The following is a 20,649-nucleotide window of genomic DNA, read 5'->3' as shown; positions in this document are numbered from 1 at the left end:
GGCAGAAGTCTGAGTCAGATTTCCCTATAAAACATTTTCTGCATGGTTACACATTACCAGGGGTGTGCGATGAAGTGAATGGAAAATATTTTCTTATTTTCGCAACCTAACATCTGAAACACATTTTCTGCTCTGGATATGATTCAAAATTTAATTTGTATGTAATATTTCCCCTGAATTCTGAAATGAAGTCTTTGTTTGAGTCACCATCCATCCTCCTGAACATCATAATACTGATTCACTGTCAACATGCTGCATACTCCTCTCCATTAGTTTGAATTACTCTTTTTCTTAATCACCTTCCCTCTGTCGAATGTGTGTCTTCATCTCTCTCCTTGACCACTGTAGCGCCCCCTCTCATGTGCCTCAAACGCTGACTGCTCACACCGCTGTAGCTCGCATCCCTAGCCCCACCCTTGTTTGCAGCTCTGTCCCACCATACAGGTACATGGTAAATGCAACACATGCGTGTGCACGGGCATGAATGCTCACGCCAGCCTCCAGTGTGTGACTAACATGTTTTATGGTTGCTGTTCATTCACTGCGGCACAGTTAAATTTCAGAGTGGTGTTCTCACAAGTAGGTTGAAACCCACAGGATGTAAACGATCTGTCATGGAAAGGTGTTTTTGATGTTTTGGTGCCCTCCTGTGTGATTGGAGGAAATTACACAAGTAAATTATTGAATGACTCAGGAGTCTAGAAAGGTTATGTCATGCTTTTGCTTGTAGCGACTCACCCACTGCCTGTGTAACCTTTATTTTTTGCTCTTTTTAAAACTTTGGGTGTCACACAGCTCCACAATGTTGTCCGTCTTGCTGCATGTCACTTTGCACAAACTCTTTCCACGCTTATGAGAAGTCTCCCTTTCTCCCACCTCTTTGTCTCTTTGGTTCCATCATCCTCCCCTCAGCCTGCAGGCGTCCTCACAGCAGAGCTCCGCTGCCCACGAGCAGGCAAGGGAGGCGCGGCTGGTGCAGGAGACAAAGGAGGCCTGTGTGTCCAAGCCGGTGTCCACGATGGAGGGAAAAGCCCATAGTCACGGTCAGGAGGAGCCCGACCTCTGCACCCTCAGCCTGGCAGAGAAGATGGCACTGTTCAACCGGCTGGCTCAGCCTCCGACCAGGGTTACCCGCACCAGAGGGGACACGCGCCAGCGCAGGGCCAACGCTCGCTACCAGACGCAACCCATCACGCTGGGAGATATGGAGCAGGTAGGCGCAGAGCAGGAGAATGTACAATTCATCCAGTAAAATTATAGAATTACTCATATTTTCCAATTTTTCTTAATTTCTTCCTCTTTTTCAAAGACAACAGGTTCAAAAATCAAAATCTGAAATTGGTCTCAGAAGGCTTTTCTTTTTCCAACCAGAAAAGCATCTCATTAGAGGTCATACCTTCGCCAAGGGCGTTATTACATTTCATTTTATGTAATTTCTTTTATCCAAAGCGACTTACAATAAGTGCATTTAACCATGAGGGTACAAACCCAGAACAACAAGAGTCACAATGTTAAAGAAAGTGTTTTTAAAAAATGTAATCTACTACATTATGATTTGGATTTGGATCTGCAACAAATTGCACACACTCATATATATCAGTATAGTAGATATGTTCTTTTTATTAATCATAATCAAGGATGTCTCTCTACAATTGATATTTCCATCTGTAGTGAAAGATACTATTGGATTACATTTTTTATATATTATTTTATTCTATTTATATTATTTCACGTATTCTCTTGTCTACCTCATTCCGACTTTCTGCTGCCGTAATGAGTAAATCTCCCTGTGTGGGACCAATAAAGTTCATCTTAAGGATGACAATTATAAGTAAATAAAGAACCTACCCTATATTATTAATCAGAAAATATTAGGTGCAATAAGCCGGCAGGCAGTTGCAGCATCATCTGTTAAATAGAAAATCCATGAACCGTGTTTCTGCTCCAGGAGTCCTCAGACATAGACATGAGGGACGAACAGGAACTGTGCGACAGCCCAGTAGAGCATCTACAAGTAAGGCTCCTCTGGCACAGTCACCGTGCATCTGCCTGAGACACTGGCGGCTGACGCACTCTTCCCAGAAACCGCTCTACATTTCTGTGAACATCCCGCTCTGTATGCCATCGCAGTTTGAGCCCATCTCCGTGCTGTGTGATTTCATTATGAATGTAGAGTGCATGGCTTAGCTTCTGATAAAGGTCTGACTCAGCTCGTTATCATCAGGCCGTGTCAGTTAAAGAGGCTGCGGTGTGGGGATGGATCATACCACCGACCGTATTTCAGCAAGTGCGAGGGTTTGAAAGACGCCTGTGTGGTGCGAGAGAGGAGAACAATCGTAGTTTGCCACCACATGGACTGAAAGCAGCCATTTGTCAGCAGCCTCTTGGAAACAAGCAACTGCTTCAGGGGGATGTGATGTGGGAGAGAAAATTGGAAGTGGAAAGAAAAGGAGTTTTAAGGACAGGGACAAGGTTTCTCGACGTTTCCATGGAGTTGCACTGTTGTTTCTCACTTGTTACCCAGCAGAAGCACGAGGTCAGTTCTTCACGTGTAAAAACTTCACATGTATTTGATGTGAAGTGACGTTTGTATGATTGTGTGTATTTTGGCTACAGCTGGTTGCATTGTGTGCAGGCGTGGTTGCCGGCATGGCTTTGTGATGTGGGCTGTAAGTGACCAGTGAGATAGAGGCTGCCCTTTGATGCGCAGGAAGTGCAGTGAGTCCGGCAGGCGGTGATTAGTCAGCTTGATTGTCTCCATTTAGTGTGCGTGTGCACTTTATCTGATCTCTCTCTCTCTCTGACCCACTTCTTTCTTTGTGTCTCTCTCGTGTAGCTTCAGAACGGTACAGGCTCTCAGCCCGATCACCTCCCCTCCTCATCGCCCTCCTCTGCTCTGAGAGCAGGAAGCACCGTCTCCACAGACCACGCCGGAGACATCCACATAACCAGAGCACCAGACCGTCTCGAAAACCTCCCACCCAGCTCCGACAGGTCTCTGCCCCCTCACCAGGCGGACGGCCCGGCCCTGCGCCCCCAGGACTCCGGGGACCACCTGAAGCACAGGAACCTGCCCCAGGGAGAAGTCAGGGTAGATCTGGGAGGAGGGAAAAGGAAGCTGCCCTCTCCCGACCGAGCGGTCAGGCAGTTTGCTCTGCCCCAGCCTGGAAAGGAGAGGAGGAGGGAGGAAGAGGAGGAGGAGGTGGAGCAGCGGCTGACCAGAGCAAGGGCAGAGGGCGCTGTGCAGAGCCCAGAGAGCCACATGCTACTGGAGAGGCAGGAGCAGAGGGGGTATCTGAGGGAGGACGGACACTACCCCATAGGCCAGAGGAGCAGGACCGTCAGTGAAGGTGAGACTGAAAGCATTTTTGAAACTTCTGCTTCCTATACTCGTACGACTCTGTTGCTGGGGATGTATAACTTTTTTCCTTCAAATTATCCTTTTGGGAAAAAAACCTAATTATGTTATTTCAATGTTTTTCCATAGTTTCCATAGTATCATACTTTGCAAAAGACTTTTAAACCATATCCTATTTTATATTACCAGACTGAGAGAGAATAACACTGGTCTGGGTTTTTTTTCCGGGTTTATATGCAAAGTAGAGTTCTTTTTGCAAAAATCATGTCATTCATGTATGTTATTCACAAAAGTGTATGAGGAATAGTTTTGATGAGTGACTCTGAGTTTAAAAAAACAAACTCTAAAGCAAAACAACATTGATGAAGATTGAAACAGACTTTAAATATTGAAAGAGCAGATTGTAAGATGTGGTGTCCATTTCAGTCAACAACCATTTCTCATTCAGACATATTTCTAACACATGTGGTTTGTGAAAGTCTTGCATTCACGTTGTGTTTTGCCCAGCCATCATTTTTGTCTGACCCAAGGTAGATCTGATCAGAGAGAGTAGAAAAGTGATCATGAAAAGCTGATAAGATCTGCATGTCTGTGTGTGGAACGGGAACAGAGGGATGGAGCAGGATGGACGCACAGACAAAGATCAGAGTGTCACGGTATCGACAAGAGAGCTCCAGTGTTGTTTATTAGATTAGAACTATGACAGGGACATTTAAAGTCTCTGCTCCGCTCCTCACCGCAGCAGTAAAGCCCCTTCGTCACACTGGCTCTGCTGCTGAGTTGCTAAGCTGTGCCTGGGTTGTATGTTAACTCCTTTAGTCCCGGACTTTTCAGAATAATGTGTTAATTAAAAGGGTGTATCTGAGAAAGTTTGATTATTAGATCCATTTGCAGAATCTATATTAAAATGCTTTATATCTTACTTTGATCCACCATGAGAACCTTGTTAACTACCATGCAGTTGCTGTCCAGTTGACTCTCTCCCTTTGTGCGCGCTCGACTGCTTGTGCTCACAGATCGGCTGGAGTCGACTGTGCTAACATCCAGAGCAGCATCAGATTCCCTCAGGACGGCGTGTCAGCCTCCAGCCGCAGATACACACACAGACGACATCGACTTTCTGTCCGAGCACGGGGACGAACTGAGCGACGCCATGTCCGCCAGACAAATGTCCATCAGAGAGAGGTGAGCCTGCTCAGCCATGTTTTAGGCTCGGAGTTGGTAGACATCTTTTTTATATATACAACTACTGTCAAACTTTTAATTTCATTTGCGTGCAATTTATATAATCTTAGCTTTAAATATGCTTCTTGTGCCACTTCTTAAGCCACTTAAAGAAAAAGAAGATCCTTTTTCATTCTCTGCTCAAAAGTGGGTTAGATGGAAACAGAAAATTGGATCATGAGGACAAGACAGGGTGAGTTGTTAGATTTTTTCATTTTTCAGCCACTGCTGCTGCTCTGCTGGGTTCTCCAAACTAACGAGTGGAATAAAAGAGCAGCACTGTGCTGGATGTGGAATCAATTTACATTTAATTCACACTGATGCCCTAAAATGCTATTAAACTTCAGTGCATGAGGCTACCAATGCTAATTTAATGAGAAACGTAGATGTCATCAAAATCAGTCCTGTATGGCCGCACAAGCTTCCCAATGCACTTTGTTAACAACACAACAGGCGTCCAACTGTCTGTTGTCTCTTCAGGTCCACAGATCTGTCCTAGTCTGTTTTATATTTTTACATTTTTAGTTCTTGACTTTGTTTTAAGGGGAAAAAAGTTATATTTCAGAATGTATTCATGCATTTCTGTAATGTATTAAGTTGTTAAGGCTTGTGATGTTCAGGGTTTAATTTAATGTCCACAAATCTGCTAATGAGCACAATCAACAAAATGTTGGATTGTCCACAGGTCCTTAACTTTTCTGTCACTTTCAACACAGAACCTGATGCTTTCATCTCGGCTCGACTTTTTTACTTGGGTCATAAATGTATATTTTCTAGTTTGGACTTTGGAAACCTTCAAACACTATTCAAGCAGTAGGAAATAGCGCTTTGGTTGGGAACTATTTTCATTTGAGTATTAATACACATTCGTAGCATATTGGAGAGCATTCCCTGCAGCAAGACAGCGTGTGAGTCAGAATAAATAATAGTGTGTGTGTGTGTGTGTGTGTGTGTTCATGGTAGAGAGGCAGTGTTTCACACTGATGTCTATTGTAATGGAGCTCTATGGCACAGAGGAATAAGATATATCAGCTTCTGGATTACAGTACTTACTGGCAGGAGACATTATTAGTTGGTATTGTCGTGTAATGCAAATTACTGATGATAGGTAGTATAATCCCAGGAGGTGGAGCAGGTACAGCAAGTGCTGTGTCTTTGTGTGTGTGTGGTTGTGTATTGGACTGGTAGTATAAAGTGATTTGAGTTGGCATTAGGTTAAAAGCTCTATATGAATTTCTCTCTACCATTCACAGCCTGAAACAGAGTCAGTTTTCACGATGAGCCCAGTATTGGATTTCCCACCACTAAATGATTACATAAGTCTGGTTATGTCACATTGTGTTGGCTGTCACAGTCGTCTGGTGTGACTGGGAAACACTGGGCAGCGATCACACAATTGACTGATGACATAATGGAATCACATATAACCTGCTGTTAAAGGGTTGTGTTCCAGTCTGCTCGTCGCACTTTCTGTGACATCCAACCCCCCCCAACCCCCCTACGTCGTCTTTGAGTCTGTTCCAGTTTCAAAGCATTTCACTGGAGGCATGGTCTGTATCCCAGTTACAGCTGGTGACTTGTGTTCAGTGTCACTCTGACTGTGTTGTTGCCCCTGAGGCAGAACAGGACGTCGCCTCACTGGGTCACAGAGGGGTGGTTGTAACAAGGGGCAGGGGGCACTGCCCAACACCCTGACCCCCCGGTCTCAATAATTGAACCTCTGTTCTCGTAAAACTATAGAATACTTCAATTTGTGATACTTTAATACTCCTGGTTTCCCCTACTCCTTATTTAAAAGACAAAATGTGAATTCCTCATTTTTGGCCTCCCCAGCATTTAGCACCTTTTTCTGCTCGTCACTCTCCCAGCTCCAGTCACACGACCTGACGTCTCTAAGTGATGTTTATGTCTAATTGCACTCCAGCCGTCTCGAGTGTGTTTAGACAGTTAGACAGACCTCTGTCTAACTGTGGCTGTGAAATGACACACTGCCTGCCTCTGTTTAGTGTCTGCTATCTTTTCTGCAAACTGACCCGGGGATTGAAAGCCGCGTGGGAACATCCCTGTTTTGTGTTGGCTTCAGTGTTGTGACAGAGGGTCGGAAGTTTTGCTGAGCGCTTAACTTTAGCGCGAGCGTGTCTACATTTAACTGTTGTACAAGATGTACAAGTGTTTCAAACCAGTTCCACGGTAATATTTTTCAGTATAAAATGGTATCACAATGTTTTGTTGCTTTGCAGCGAAAAGATTAAATATTATCAACACAAAATAAATGTTTATTAGTATATTATATTGTACAGTGTTAGATAAGCAACATTTTACAAAGCTGTTACACCTTTTTTAAATCGTAGTTGTGCACAACTTTTGTACATTAACATATTCCAATCTATTTATTGAATTTATTATTTTAAATTAAAGTGTTTTTTGGTAGCCAGTACTGTTTTTGGTTGTAAGAAGCAGTCCAACAATTTCTCTGTAGAGCACAGGCCGAATATTAGATCCGGGTTTTCTTCTCTTGAGATCCCCTATTTTTTTATTTATTATTTTAATGAACTGTTCCCCTCTTTCTTCCCCCTCTGCCCGCAGAGTGGCCTTGTTGAAGAAGAGCGGTGAGGATGACTGGAGGAACAGGATCAATAGGAAGCAGGATCTGGCGAAGGTGGCCGTGGACGAGCAGCAGGCTCAGCTCTGGGAGGTGGAGCAGAGCTTCAAGAAGAAGGTAACCGCCTGACGTGCACACTCACTGCTGAACGCACACAACAGACGAGCCTGAGATGCTGTAATGCCGCCTGCATTCATGTCATGTGAAAAGGACGATAGAGAGTCCCAACAATATTGATTCATATTCCCATATTGACTGAAGTTTGAAGACACAATCTCCTCCACTGATCGGCCTGTAACTGTCATTCCATCACTTTAATAATGGAATCAGCAACATGCCACTGAGGTTTCACATTATGACAACATGTATTTTTTTGGTCTTAAAAAGAGTTCTTGTCATTTCTGATTTTCTTTTTCTGACACTGAGGTCAAAGTCGAGAGAGCCATAAATAATCAGGTCTGCAGAGAGGCATGGTAACAGTTCAGGATATCTCTAAACAGAGAGGTTGTGTATTATGTTTCTGTTGTCATCTTTTTGTCTCTTTCTTCTTCTCTGTGACATTAACATCTGTTGCATGTTTTTGGGGGTTTGAACGGTGTCGAGATCTAATCTGCAGTTATTCCAGTCATGATAATATTATATTGACTTCAGTATCTGGATCATGCACGCATGTTTTCATGGTTCAAACTGATCTTATTCTAAACAGAAATGTAAGGCTGCCAATATTGAATGGAATTATTCGGTCAAATTTAATTTTCCACTTGTGTGCATACATGACAACATTGAATACAAAATAATAGTAAATGAAAAACAAATGTAATTGACATTGTAAATTTACTACCAAAATTATAAATAAGAACTCCTCTGGCAAACTATTTCCGGTGCTACTGAGCGTAACACTGCCCTAAGGATAATGAAATTGAATTATAAAATACATTTTTCATTTTCTTATTGCAAGTTTTACTCTCAATTCAGTTTTTCCTAAAAGCACCTTTTTGTTTTAAGTGTCAGAGTCAGTGACACTAACAACTGTCCACTATAATGTGTTGTCTATGTTTTGTCATTTCTGGCTTCAGCCTGTCTCTCCACTGAACTGCATGTTGCATGTAACCTTTCATTCTTCTGTTTGCCTTTGTCTCTACTTGCATGTCCTCTACCTGAAATAAATGTCATTTCATCCTCTGCATGTTGAGTGTGTCTATGTGTCGAGCTCCTCTGTGTGTTTTTGAAGGGAGGGCTGAGGTGGGGCGCTGCGTGTGCCTCTCTGTTTAGACATATCCACAACAGCTACCATGTTTCCAGCTGCTTATCAGTGTTTGTTCAGCTCCACTCAGCAGCTCTGTCTGTATCTGAACTCTGGCTTTCAGCTCATGTAATGTCAGGCAGATCCTTGCTTCGATGGTTCTGATGCCTTTTTTTAATGATGACGCGCTGAGGTTGAGTTGCTTTTTCTGGATTTCTGTCTATAAAAACAGATTTCCCAGTAGAGATCAGGAGTAAGGATGTTGTTTTATCTTGGTTTTCTCCCATTCATCAGAGTCAGTGGACACAATTCAGTCAGGTTCCTGAGCAACATTACAGACGAGGCAGAGAATAGCACAGATGTCCCACATATGAAGGCATGAGTCCTCCTGCAGCAGCCACACGTTGGATTCCCACTAGGCCCGGCAGTTTTTTCAAAGATCAAGTTCAAACTAATTTGACATGACACGCAGATTTGTTATACGGCACTTGCATGGTACAAATACATTAGACAGCCTCAGGTTTGTCTTCTACAGTGTAGAGCCCAAACCAAATGAATGTTTAAATTTTCGAATACAAAGTTTAAGCCATAATTCAACCCTTGGCTGCAGCCTCATTACTCAATAAAGGCAGATTTTAAAAAATGAGCAGCGTCAAACAAATGCCAACAGCAGGGCAAATAGAAATCCATCACTGGTTTCAACGGGAGTGCCACACATATTGTAGTCCTCATATTTTCCACCTCTGAGAGGAGCATTTCAGAAAGTCCAAGTCTTGTGTCAGAAATGTTTTTTAAAGATTTGTATCTAGTGGGTCATGTGATTTGGCCGCGGTACACGACCTTCAGAAACCATGTCCCCTCTCACCTGCGGTTGCTTGTCTGTAGGACGATGAAGCGCTGATGATGATCGATGAGCTTGCTGTGTCCGACCAGCTGTGGGTAAGGCCAGTGTGCGAGGCCAGAACCACACAAACACACAAACACACACACACAAACATGCGGTGGTATTTACAAACAAAATGCATTTAAATTGTATTAGTAATCTTAGCTGAAAATCTGAAAATGAATTTCCTGACTCCCAACACACTTGATGAATACACCGCTGTTGTTGTGTATGTGTGTGTGTGTTCATGTGTTCATGTGTTGGTATTAGTGATGGTGCTCTGTGTTACAGTCACGGTGATGGTGTTGTATAGTGATGGTGTGTGCTTCTCTAATTCCCCCCCGCCTGTGCTCAGTGGTTTTCCTGTGCTCGAGGATTTCTCTCACACTGTGGATGTTTTCTTGGTGCTTGTGTGTTAAAGTTTCCCATTTAATTATTCATCTCTAATTAATTACATTTGGTGCAGGACTCTAATCATTATCCCTGTTCTGATATATCAATGACGGGAACTGTTGTTGACATTTAATTCAAAACAGTTTGCCTCCCTTCTCTGCTCTGCCTCCTGTTTCCTCTCCACTTCCTCTGCTCAGGTCTGTTGTTACTGTTGAGGTCATGTCCCTGGTCATATTGCTGTGGATGCAGGGTAATAACAGGAAGAGAAAATATTGCACATAATGGTGTTTTAAAGCGAATTATAATCTTCAAGCAGACTAAATATCTTCTAATTATACTTTATGAGCATGAAGCATACTGGTGGTGGAGAACAAAATGGAGCTGAAGGCAGAATGAATAATAGTCCAATACTCAACAAATGGTCAGACACATGACTCAAAATGAACAAGAACGTTTGCTGGATGTATAACTGGGTAAGTTTTTACTCAAACGTTTGCCATAGCAACTTTATAAGTGGATAATGTCCGCATCTACATCTTGGTTTGCTGCCTTCAAGTGACCAAGATCAATCAAGTAACCCGATTTAAAATAAATGTAGTATTCTCCGTCCAAAATAAATATAAGAATCGTGAAGTGTGATTTTATTTTGAAGGGGTACTTTAATGCTTAATGTCCTATTTCCATAATGTTGAGGAATTTGTGATATTGATTTAAAAATAATGATTAAAATAGAAATAGCCAAGGTTAGAGTATCTTCACGCACACGTGAAATTCAAGAGTGTCTTTCAATGGACCCTCACTGCAATGTACACTTGTACAAATCCTAAAGATTGGTAAACAACCATGTTGCTCAAACTCCACAACCCCTGTTAGTAACGCAGCATTTCACCACCACCATCATTACAACCACAGACGGATTTAACCGAACTGACACACGTGTTTCTCCCTAAACATTTCTGGTAAAGTAAGCATCATGTTTAAAATCAGTGCAGTGACCCTTTAAATGAGTTCTCTCTGGTATTTATTTTTTCCCAATGACCTCAGTATGAAATAATAAACTCCACCCTACAGCTCCACAGCTGCTGTCCTCTTGATAATATCCTGTGTGTGTTTCCTCTATCTGTGGCCTCCATAGGAGCCAGTCTTTTCCCCGACTCTCTCTCCTGAGCCTCTCTTTCATAACCTTTCCCCTGCTGATTCAGCCGGTCAGGTACGAAGCTGCTCCAGATCCCTCTGCCTGCCTCGCCACCGCCCTGCTCATTTCAGCTCAGAAATCCAAACGCAAAATCACAAACTCCATCGTTTTAACAGGCAAATGTATTATAAAAATGTAATAAATGTATTGCAAGAGAGAATCTATCAAATGTAATGTACAAGGAGCAAGGATTTTTAAAATGAAGACATTCCTTTGTTATTTGGGACAGTTTCACGACAAATACTACAAATACTTTAACCTCTCCACTGCTTCAGTTGCTTCTTTTGGCCAGAGCTCATTTGGATTACTAATGCCCTGCAGTCCTTTACAGCCACACTGCCCCTGTTGTCTGCCATTCAATATCCATCCTGTCCCCAAAGCTGCATCACTGTGCCCATGAGGACAGCATGGCGGTCCCTGCAGCTTCTACCTTGTGCAGAGATAAACTTTTCCACCATATATACGACTGCTTTCTTATTTTTTCCATCTTCATCTCATAATCCTCATCCTGTCTCACCTCATCTCCTCCTCTGGTTGTGAAGGCCCCCAGTTCTCCCAGACCCATGCAGGTGGATGAGAGACACCCCTGGAGACGGAAGGTGACTCACTTTGTCAATACTCTGTACAGTGCTCTGGCAAATAACTCACATCCCAACCACCCACTTCCGAGTGGACGTGCTGAACAAAGTTTCTAAAAACACCAAACAAGTCGCAAAATAGTTTGTTACTCTAAAAAAAATGGTCTGCTCCCCTCTGCTTCATTGTATTACCTAACATTTTATTCATTTTAACTTTATGAGAGACACTAAAATATTTGAAAGTCCAATTACTGGGATTAACGTCTGCCCTCACACTCGCATGCAACCAGCAGAAGAGAATAAAAATGAATTATTCTCCTTTGGATGTTGTTAAAAGGATTAATGTGCTTCATGGTTATTCGTTGTCCCCCTTTGGTAACCTTGGTATCCTTGTTTTGCTTGTGTGTTTGTGAATGTGGCCCCTTGTTTGGGCAAAATACTACATTTAATTACCGTGGATAACACTTTAACACGGTTGAACACAGCCAATAACACAGTAAGATGCAGTCCTGGTTCCATTTTGATTTAGTTTACCTATAACAGAGCTTGTGTACTTGTATAATTAATCTAAAACATCTACCTGAATATTTTGGGACAAACTCAACAGTCCAAATTATTCCGGTCAGCTTCAGTCTTGTTTGCTAATCAGGGTGACGGGTCTGTCTGTCTTCTGCAGGTTTGCTGCAGGGCTCACATTAAAGATAAATTGCACAAAGTGGTTTCTGGAATGCATCGGGCATCGCTGTTTGAGGCTATATTACAGTGTTCAAGCATCCTAAAGTGGATTCATCCGATAACTAAGTATTTATTATAACTTTTCTCCTCTCTTTTCTCAGAGAATAGCCGAGGCTGAGATGGAGTGCGAGAGCATCGAGTCCCACATGTCCATCCATGAGAGGAAACAGCTGATAGTGGCCCAAGAGGAGGCCTGGAAGAGCAAAGGCCACGGAGCGGCCAATGACTCCACCCAGTTCACCGTGGCTGCACGCATGGTGAAGAAAGGTGAGAGGGCGAACTGAGCCCACATGCTTTCTCTACCATTCTCTCCCTCTGTCTCATATATACATGCACACACATGCTGGACTGTCTGTAAGTCCACAGTTTCGGCTTCCTGCTCTGAGTCCTCCAGAGCCTCGGTTTGCTGCTTGAGGAAAATGCGTCTCCTCCCGCCACCAGGCCCAGACACACCAGACCAGTGCTCAGAGGCCTCTGCTCAGGCAGAAAATGCTTTAATGGTTTTTCTCTGCAGTTGATGGAGGGTTTGATTTGTGTTTTGAGGGAATTGTGGGTTTAGCCAGATTATAGCTAATGGAGCCACGTTAGAAACAGGGACCTTATCCAACTTTTCAGGCATCATAGACAGTGCTTCTGTAGAGTAGCTCTGGCTGCATTTTAGATCCACGTTTACAGTAGTGTTGTCCAATGTTACTGTAACAGCTATAAAGAAACCTTGGCTACCGCTGCATCTCATTACTCAATTCTGTGGTGTTCAAAAGCTGCTCTAATCAATAGTTTTATATCAACCATAGGTCAGTATTTCAGTTTTTGACACAAATTTTATTTCATTAACATTTCAAATGAAGTCACATCATCAATGACAACTACGAAAAAGAACATTTCATCATTTGAAAAAGAGTAACCAGTGTAAGCATGTCATGCTCACTGGGTGGTTGGGTGCTTATGTCTGTCTATGTTCCTTCATCAGGGTTGGCCTCCCCCTCCGCCCTCCAGTCTCCAGTGACGTCCAAACCTAAGAACAGCAGCCCTGCCATCTCCAAACCACAGGAAGGTCTGTCATGCTCTCGTTTCTGTTACTTTACATTATTTTTTGTCCAAAACTCAATACTTTCATAAGTACTCTAGTTAGCTGTTATATGACACACTTGGTTTATTGAAAACTGGAGAGTTCAGCAGCTGCTCAAATCTGATCTAGACATAATGACCTGACTCTCTTACACCCTCAGCTGACACCACGCACAAATAACTGTAATCTTATTCTGAACAGAGTATTGTATGATTTCTGATTCTGAACTATTGAACTGTCAGTTTATCCACCGATGCTAAATTTAGATTTTGAATGAATTCTGCGTCAGATCTGTAACGGATTTCCTTTGCTTCTCTTTCAAAAGACATGGAGGAGATGTCTGATACCGAAGGTTTATTCCTACTTTTTTTTTATGTTGCACTGAATGCACCGTTCATCATTATCACCAAAACCACAAATTTCATCCACACGTGTTGCTGTGACACTTCTATTAGGTTACAAAGCCTAATAGAATTTATACCATGGGATAGTGTTTACTGTGAATATGCATGAGTCTGAGTAGCAGAGGATGTCATGTTAAGTGACTGTTAGCTATGTTTGCATTATGACTGTATGTAAGTGTTCATCATGCCCATATGTAACAGCATCAGTGTGACTCCCTAAAATAAAACCTAGCTGTATGGCTCTAACACCTCTGTGTGTGTGTTGCAGAGATCAAGGCCATACCCGATCTGAACCTGGAGTCAGACAGGAAGCTGGATAATCTGGAGTCATTCCTGGGCAAGCTCAATAGTAAAGGTCAGTCCTGTTCATCATACTGTCGGCAAGTTCATCAGGCCTCAGCTTGGGAATCCGACCTGTCGCTCTGTTCAAATAATAGAAAAAGGAGGCCACATTAAGGAATCACATCTCACTCTCCCCTCATCTTTAACTGAGACCAAACTCAATGCACTGAATAAAATGTTCCCCAGTTCATTTAGAGATGAGAAAATCTATTAGTGTTGCATTTCTAGGCAGATATTGCATGACTTAATATTTTGCTTCTTTAAATAATGGGTATATAAGAGTCCCTGCTGATGAATGAATGAATGACATTTTCAGGTAAGGAACCTTGTTATGTAAATATATTAATCTCTTATCATTGTCCACTTGTCCATTGGATAATATTCCAGCAGAGTTTCACTAATTAGAGCTTCAACTGCAAAATAAGTTTTTAAGTCCATCAGTGATGCTGAGACCAAAAATCTTTTTTCCTTATATGTGAGTCAATGCTGCCTCTCTTACATCAGATTCTAAATATCATGTGATCATCTCACTCTTTCTTTAACGGTCCTGTCAGGTCTAAATAAAACCCCTTGAGTGCACTCTGTTACTAATTCTGTAGAAGTAGGGAAGTCAACAACAGCTGGACTTCCAAACAACCTCTCCATGACATGACATGCACCAGCTTTTGTCCTCCACATTATGACCGGTACATGTTCATTTCCTGCAAATCCAGTGGTTGTTTGTTGACGATTTAAAGTCTGTGCAGAAAAAGCAGGGTTTCCACACAGGACTTAACAAGTCTAACATATAATAATCAGACTTTTAGGACTTCAAAAGATAAAATATTACATGCTAGGTCTTATTTGCATTAAGGTAATTCTCAATGTTAATGTTTATTCAATGCTACTTCTAAAATTAACTAAATATTTTTTTATTTTGTTTTAAAGAGAAATGTTTTGGCAGCAGGTTCTTCCTCAAGGATTCAGATATTAGCTCACTGTAATAAAACTACAAACAAAATCAATATGGAGCTGATAACGGATTTATTACCTGAAGTTTGAGAGATAATGTAGCATTTTGAGGGTTATTATCTACTAGGCTGCTTCATCTTATTTTTTATTATGGGGAAGTTTCAGTAATTCTGGGACACTTGTCGGAAACTACAGAAACCCTGAAAAAGACTCGCTGATTATAATTTTAAAAAATGTTTACGCATTCACAGAAGTAAGATACTTACTATCTATACTAACTATTACTAGTTACATTAATGGGACCATTAAAAGAATAATAGATCTTATTACTTTGCTTAGTGATGTTTGCACAGGCTTTTACAAACGTTATGCTGATGGTAAATAAAGTGAATTGATGAAGTGATAATTATGACCCTGACCCAGTCTTGTCCCCTCCCAGTGTCTGGCCTGCCAGAAGCTACCATCTCAGTGACACAGAAGAAGGTGAAGGAAGTGATGTCCCTCGAGGATGAAACATTCTCCAAGTTCTACCGCCATGTGGAGGAGCTCCCCTCCGTCACCAACAAGGTGGAGATAGACGACGACTTTGATGCCATCTTTGGTCCGCAGGTGCCAAAGTAAGCTCTCGCTGCCAGAGGTCGATTTTAAGTAGAAACTCTGACTAAGCCATGAGTGTGAGGTTCCTTCCTGTCAATCGTGACCCTTCACCTCTGACCCCCTCCCAGGCTGACCTCGGAGATGGAGCAGCACAAGCGAGCGGTGCGCCCGACGCGTAACGTCCAGTCGTCCAGGAACCCTCTGAAGATGCTGGCTGCCCGGGAGGACATCCGACACGAGTACACGGAGCAGAGGCTCAACGTGGGCCTGCTGGAGAGCAAGAGGATGAAGGCTGAGAAGAGTGAGTGAGAGTAGATGAGGAGCGGGAGAACACGGGAGAAAAACGATGTTCAGGGATGCAACATGGGACTGGTTTTTCAAAATCAGCTACACATTTGAACTAATCAAAATTCTTGACGTTACTCAATTAAATTTTAAATTATTTCATTTGTCTTTATAAGTGAGATTTTAACATTCTCTTGAATTTGTTCCAATTTTTTTAAAGCATCAAATTCTTCTCATTTATCATCATCAAATCAAAACCGGTGGAGATTGCATCTTTTAAAATGAAATTTTTTCCTTCATTTTTAAGATTTAAAATCTTTGCACATTTTACAGACACAGACCCTTACCCCTGTTACCGTCCTCTCCTTCCCATCTTACAAACCATTGGTGATTAAATGGTAAATGGTCTGTGTTAATTTAGTCTTGATGACCACTCAAAGCTCTACACAGCACAGTTTTTGCGATTCACCCATTCGCACACATTCATACAGTGCATCTATGTGCAGCACTTTCTCTATGATAAGAGGCAATTTGGGGGTTCAGTATCTTGCCCAAGGGTGGCATGCTAAATGGCTAATAGGATTCAAGTTAAAGTTGCAGTGTGAATTTAGAGTTTAGTGACATCTAGTGATGAAGTTGCATGTTGCAGCTGAATACCCCTCACCTCATCCTCTCCTTCCAAACATTAAAGATCATAAAAACTCAAAGGGAATAGTTTGTCCAGTCTAGGCTACTACAAGAAACATGGCGGCCTCCATAGAGAGGAGCCCCCTGATGTAAATATGTCAATATAAAGGGCCCATTCTAGGGGAAAATAAAACAATTTGTAGAATTTAGATGAAATACATTAGTGAAAACATCACTAGGATTATTTTATATTCAATTTCTGCCAATAGATCCCTTTCCCCTAATCCTACACACTGAACCTTTTAAAGGACAACCACTCTACCCTCTGAGCCACAGCCGCTATATATTAACATATATAGATAGAAAATAGTGGAAACAGAATGAGATAGGAAATGAGATCAATTAGAAATATGGTGAACAGTCCTTTTGGAGCAAAGAATAGATGGAGGGCCATAGAAGAAATGATTGTGGGAAAAGATGAGTTACTCTAATGATGGAAAAGATAGAAAAAAGATGGAAATAAGAATGACGAAGAAAGAAATTTGATATAGAAAAGTAAGTGAGACAAGAATAATAATAATTACAGAATAGAGATTTAAAAAAAACTGATTGATTGGTCTTTGTTATGCCTGACTGTGTTCTTCAATCTCTAAATAGTCTCTCTGTGCTGTAAATGAATCCACTAAAACCTCTGTGGCTCTAAAACTGACCCACAGTCCGTTTCCTGTCATTGTGTCATAGGATTGGGGTTGTTTTTGAGCTGCACGTTTGTTTTTTTGGGGGACACTCAAACTATCGCTGTATTATTTGTTGCTTTCACATTTAGACCTTTATTGTCATGCCTGAAAGAAAGTGTTGTTTTATTTTTAACTTAACTGTGTATGGGCTAAATATGAAGATTTAATGTTTTGTGTTATGACCTTTCTCTCTGTCCCATGTCCCCCCCGTCCCTCCCTTTGTCCTGTTCCATTCAGTGAATAAAAACTCCGGTTTCTCTGAGGTGGCTCTGGCTGGTCTCGCCAGCAAGGAGAACTTCAGCAGCGTCAACCTGCGCAGTGTCAGCATCTCCGAGCAGATGTCCAACAACAGCGCTGTGCCTTACAAGAAGCTCATGCTGCTGCAGGTCAAAGGTCAGTTGCATGGACAGCCTTCTTCTATAGTATGTAACAGGTGCATCTGCACTCACAACACAGTCTTTTAGTATCTGTAGTTTGGGGATGGTCTATAAGTGAAGTTATACTGGGCATTGACTAATAGAGAGAGAGATGTATCTCAATCAGGAGAGACTTGTAGTGAAACAAGTGAGCGTGAGTAAATTAGATTGAAATTACATTTGTGAACAGAAGAATAAATGTTGGTGCTTAGACACCAGCAGGGAAGTAGAACGCCATGGAAGCAGAGCCTCGACGCTAGTGATGAGGGATGATGCATGAAGTTGTGACGTTTCATGAAGGCTCCTGATTGGATGGTTTGAAGTAGATGACAAGAGTTGAGGTGGGTCACTCGTTGATCATGGTACTGAATTCACAGCTGAATGGGAGGAGGGAGAGAGTGTGTTTCAACTTTGACAGCTTGCAGGTGATTGGCTCAAGGCGAGGGTGTCAGGCTGTGATTGGATGAAAAGAGATAATGAGCTGTTGGAATTTAAAGACAACAGGAACCAGCCAAAGTCTAACCTCGGGGTCAATGTCTAATTTTAGGCTTGTGAGTGGATTTGAATCCAGGCCTTGAACGGACACCGCTAACTCCTGTGCTAACATTACATTTCAATTCACAAAATAAAGACACTAGACACTCAGTAGAGCTCATACCTCCACCAAGGCCCAACAGACCTTTAAATTAAGCTGAACCAAATTTCACACACATGGATATAGGTGCCCTAAACGTGCCTGTTTCATTTTCTTCTAGATCCGTGAAATATTCCCTTCGAAATCTACAAAAACAGATTTTTTTAAACAGATGAGTTCTTCCCTAAACCCCATACCACATCCTTTCAGCAAGTTTCATAGAAATCCATCCTGTTGTCAGTTTGTTTGTAAGGCAACATTACACAAAAACGAGGGTGAAAACACAACTCAGAGGCCACATTTAGAGGTTATCATGCTGTACGGTAAGAAATACTGCAATCCTCCAAGTCCTGAGGGCACCCACCATGATAGGACAGGTTTGAGGATGCAGCTTCTCTTTAGCACTAGCTTGTTTTTTTATTAAGACATGCCCTATGTGTGAATTGGTTTCTAGTGATTCTATTCAGTTGATACGGAAAAACAGACAGTGAGTGTTTTACTCAAATGGTGCTCGAAGGCCGTCCCTTCCAGAGGATATCTAAAATAAGAAACAAGAGTGGGTCTATTTCTGTGTCCGTGCGCCTCCTCTGCAAGTGTGGTGGTGACAGCTGGGGCTCTAAATCATTCCCCCCAGGTCACCTCACACTCTCCTGGACTGATCCCCTCCTCCCAAACACCACAGCGTGTAACCCAGAACAAATCCACGGTACACAGGGGGGACCACATGTGTTAGGAGGTCAACTGCACCAAACCGCTTGTGGCACTTTTACTTCAGAGTACATTTGTATTTGAACATTTATTAGTTTAATATTGAGATGTTTTTAACACAAACTGGTGGGTACATGACAAAGCAGATGCATGTACATTCATACACAGTGATGGCTGGCTCACACTACTATAATAACCCAGTCACAGTGACAGTGATAGTCTGAGTTGTCACTAATGAGCCGCCGGTCTGTGTGTTTGTGCAAAACCAGGCCGAAGACACGTCCAGACCCGGCTAGTGGAGCCCAGAGTGTCCTCCCTGAACAGCGGCGACTGTTTCCTGCTCATCACGCCGCACCACTGCTTCATCTGGACCGGAGAGTTTGCCAACGTCATCGAGAGGAACAAGGTTGGTCACAAAACATTGGAAAACAGGCTGGTTTGGTCACACTTCATAAGAGTCACATCAATAAGTGAGTGGAGCGAGGTTGTGGTGATGTGGGGCAGCGTTCACGTGCAGGATGTAAACGCAGCTGTGGGAGGAAGAAGTGTGTCGGGGCAGAGCGTAAATGTGTGTGTGTCCGTGTGTGTATGTGTATCGTGGGGTTGTGGCAGGAAACTGACACAAGACAATTGTTTGTCCCAGACTGACTGATGACCTTGGCTGAGCAGAGCTCTGACCTCAATCTGAAGTAGAGGAAAGCTTTTGTTTAGAGTTTAGTTCATATTAAGGACAAAAGTTTTATTCTTGAGAGAATTGAACCAATAGTTTCCCCTTCTTAAGAGTATCGGGCCATGTTGAACCCATCCATAATAAACGTGTAACAAACTTATAATGTTTTTTCTATTTTCTCCTCTCAGGCTGCAGAATTGGCCAACTTCATCCAGAGCAAGAGAGATTTGGGTTGTCGTGCCAACCACGTGCAGTTCATCGAGGAGGCTGTCAACACTCACAGCCACGCTGCCAAGGAGTTCTGGAAGATTCTGGGAGGACAGTCGACTTATCAGTGTAAGGATTCATATCGGACGTGGGTTGAAACTGGAGAAAATCCAACCTGAATTACTGAAATGCAACGTCCTTCTCCTTGCAGCTGCAGGAACCCCAGATGAAGATGAGTTGTACGAGGGCGCCATCGTGGAGACAAACTGCATTTACCGCCTGATGGACGACAAACTGGTCCCAGACGATGATTTTTGGGCCAAGATGCCTCGATGTTCCCTGCTCGAACCCAAGGAGGTCAGACAACATAGATCACCCTAAACATTTAAAATAGGTGGACATGTAAAGCTGCAAATCAGAACTCTATTTAAAGTCATTATGTTTAAAGTGTGTTTTAAAATGTTGAAATGCTTCCCCCCAGTGGTCATTAAAATAAAAAAGATTGTTTTCTGTGCAGGTTTTGGTGTTTGACTTTGGCAGTGAGATGTACATATGGCACGGGAAGGAAGTGACGCTTGCACAGAGGAAGGTGGCGTTCCAGCTGGCCAAGCACCTGTGGAACGGCACCTTTGACTTCACCAATTGTGACATCAACCCGCTGGACCCAGGAGAGTGCAACCCACTCATACCCAAGTATGGAAACACACACCACAGCTCAGAATCCTAGACTTAGAGTTTGACTGGATGTTTAATTGCACACTGTCATTGTTGCCTTTGCAGAACCATAACGA

At 42.5% G+C, this 20,649-nt stretch overlaps 1 protein-coding gene across 6 annotated transcripts in view; it reads left to right on the top strand.

The window, feature by feature from the left end:
• svila (supervillin a) overlaps positions 1-20,649 on the top strand; it is a 48,745-nt gene that overhangs the window by 21,469 nt on the left and 6,627 nt on the right. For 2 of the 6 annotated variants that reach the window (XM_035142815.2, XM_035142817.2), the window contains 20 exons: positions 349-444; positions 913-1,213; positions 1,949-2,014; positions 2,837-3,350; positions 4,375-4,543; positions 4,686-4,775; positions 7,169-7,301; positions 9,313-9,366; positions 10,839-10,913; positions 11,441-11,497; positions 12,313-12,478; positions 13,182-13,265; positions 13,953-14,039; positions 15,417-15,594; positions 15,703-15,875; positions 17,461-17,616; positions 19,251-19,387; positions 19,840-19,987; positions 20,070-20,215; positions 20,376-20,551. In XM_035142815.2, coding sequence (XP_034998706.2) covers positions 349-444; positions 913-1,213; positions 1,949-2,014; positions 2,837-3,350; positions 4,375-4,543; positions 4,686-4,775; positions 7,169-7,301; positions 9,313-9,366; positions 10,839-10,913; positions 11,441-11,497; positions 12,313-12,478; positions 13,182-13,265; positions 13,953-14,039; positions 15,417-15,594; positions 15,703-15,875; positions 17,461-17,616; positions 19,251-19,387; positions 19,840-19,987; positions 20,070-20,215; positions 20,376-20,551 — 3,006 coding nt within the window. The remainder of the gene's footprint in view (positions 1-348; positions 445-912; positions 1,214-1,948; positions 2,015-2,836; positions 3,351-4,374; positions 4,544-4,685; positions 4,776-7,168; positions 7,302-9,312; positions 9,367-10,838; positions 10,914-11,440; positions 11,498-12,312; positions 12,479-13,181; positions 13,266-13,952; positions 14,040-15,416; positions 15,595-15,702; positions 15,876-17,460; positions 17,617-19,250; positions 19,388-19,839; positions 19,988-20,069; positions 20,216-20,375; positions 20,552-20,649) is intronic. The other 4 variants (XM_035142816.2, XM_035142818.2, XM_035142820.2 and 1 more) reach the window with 4 other exon arrangements.

Source organism: Hippoglossus stenolepis, chromosome 19, assembly GCF_022539355.2.
Source record: "Hippoglossus stenolepis isolate QCI-W04-F060 chromosome 19, HSTE1.2, whole genome shotgun sequence".
In the NCBI taxonomy this organism is placed as follows: Eukaryota; Metazoa; Chordata; class Actinopteri; order Pleuronectiformes; family Pleuronectidae; genus Hippoglossus; species Hippoglossus stenolepis.
This window is presented reverse-complemented; position numbering and strand designations above follow the sequence as displayed.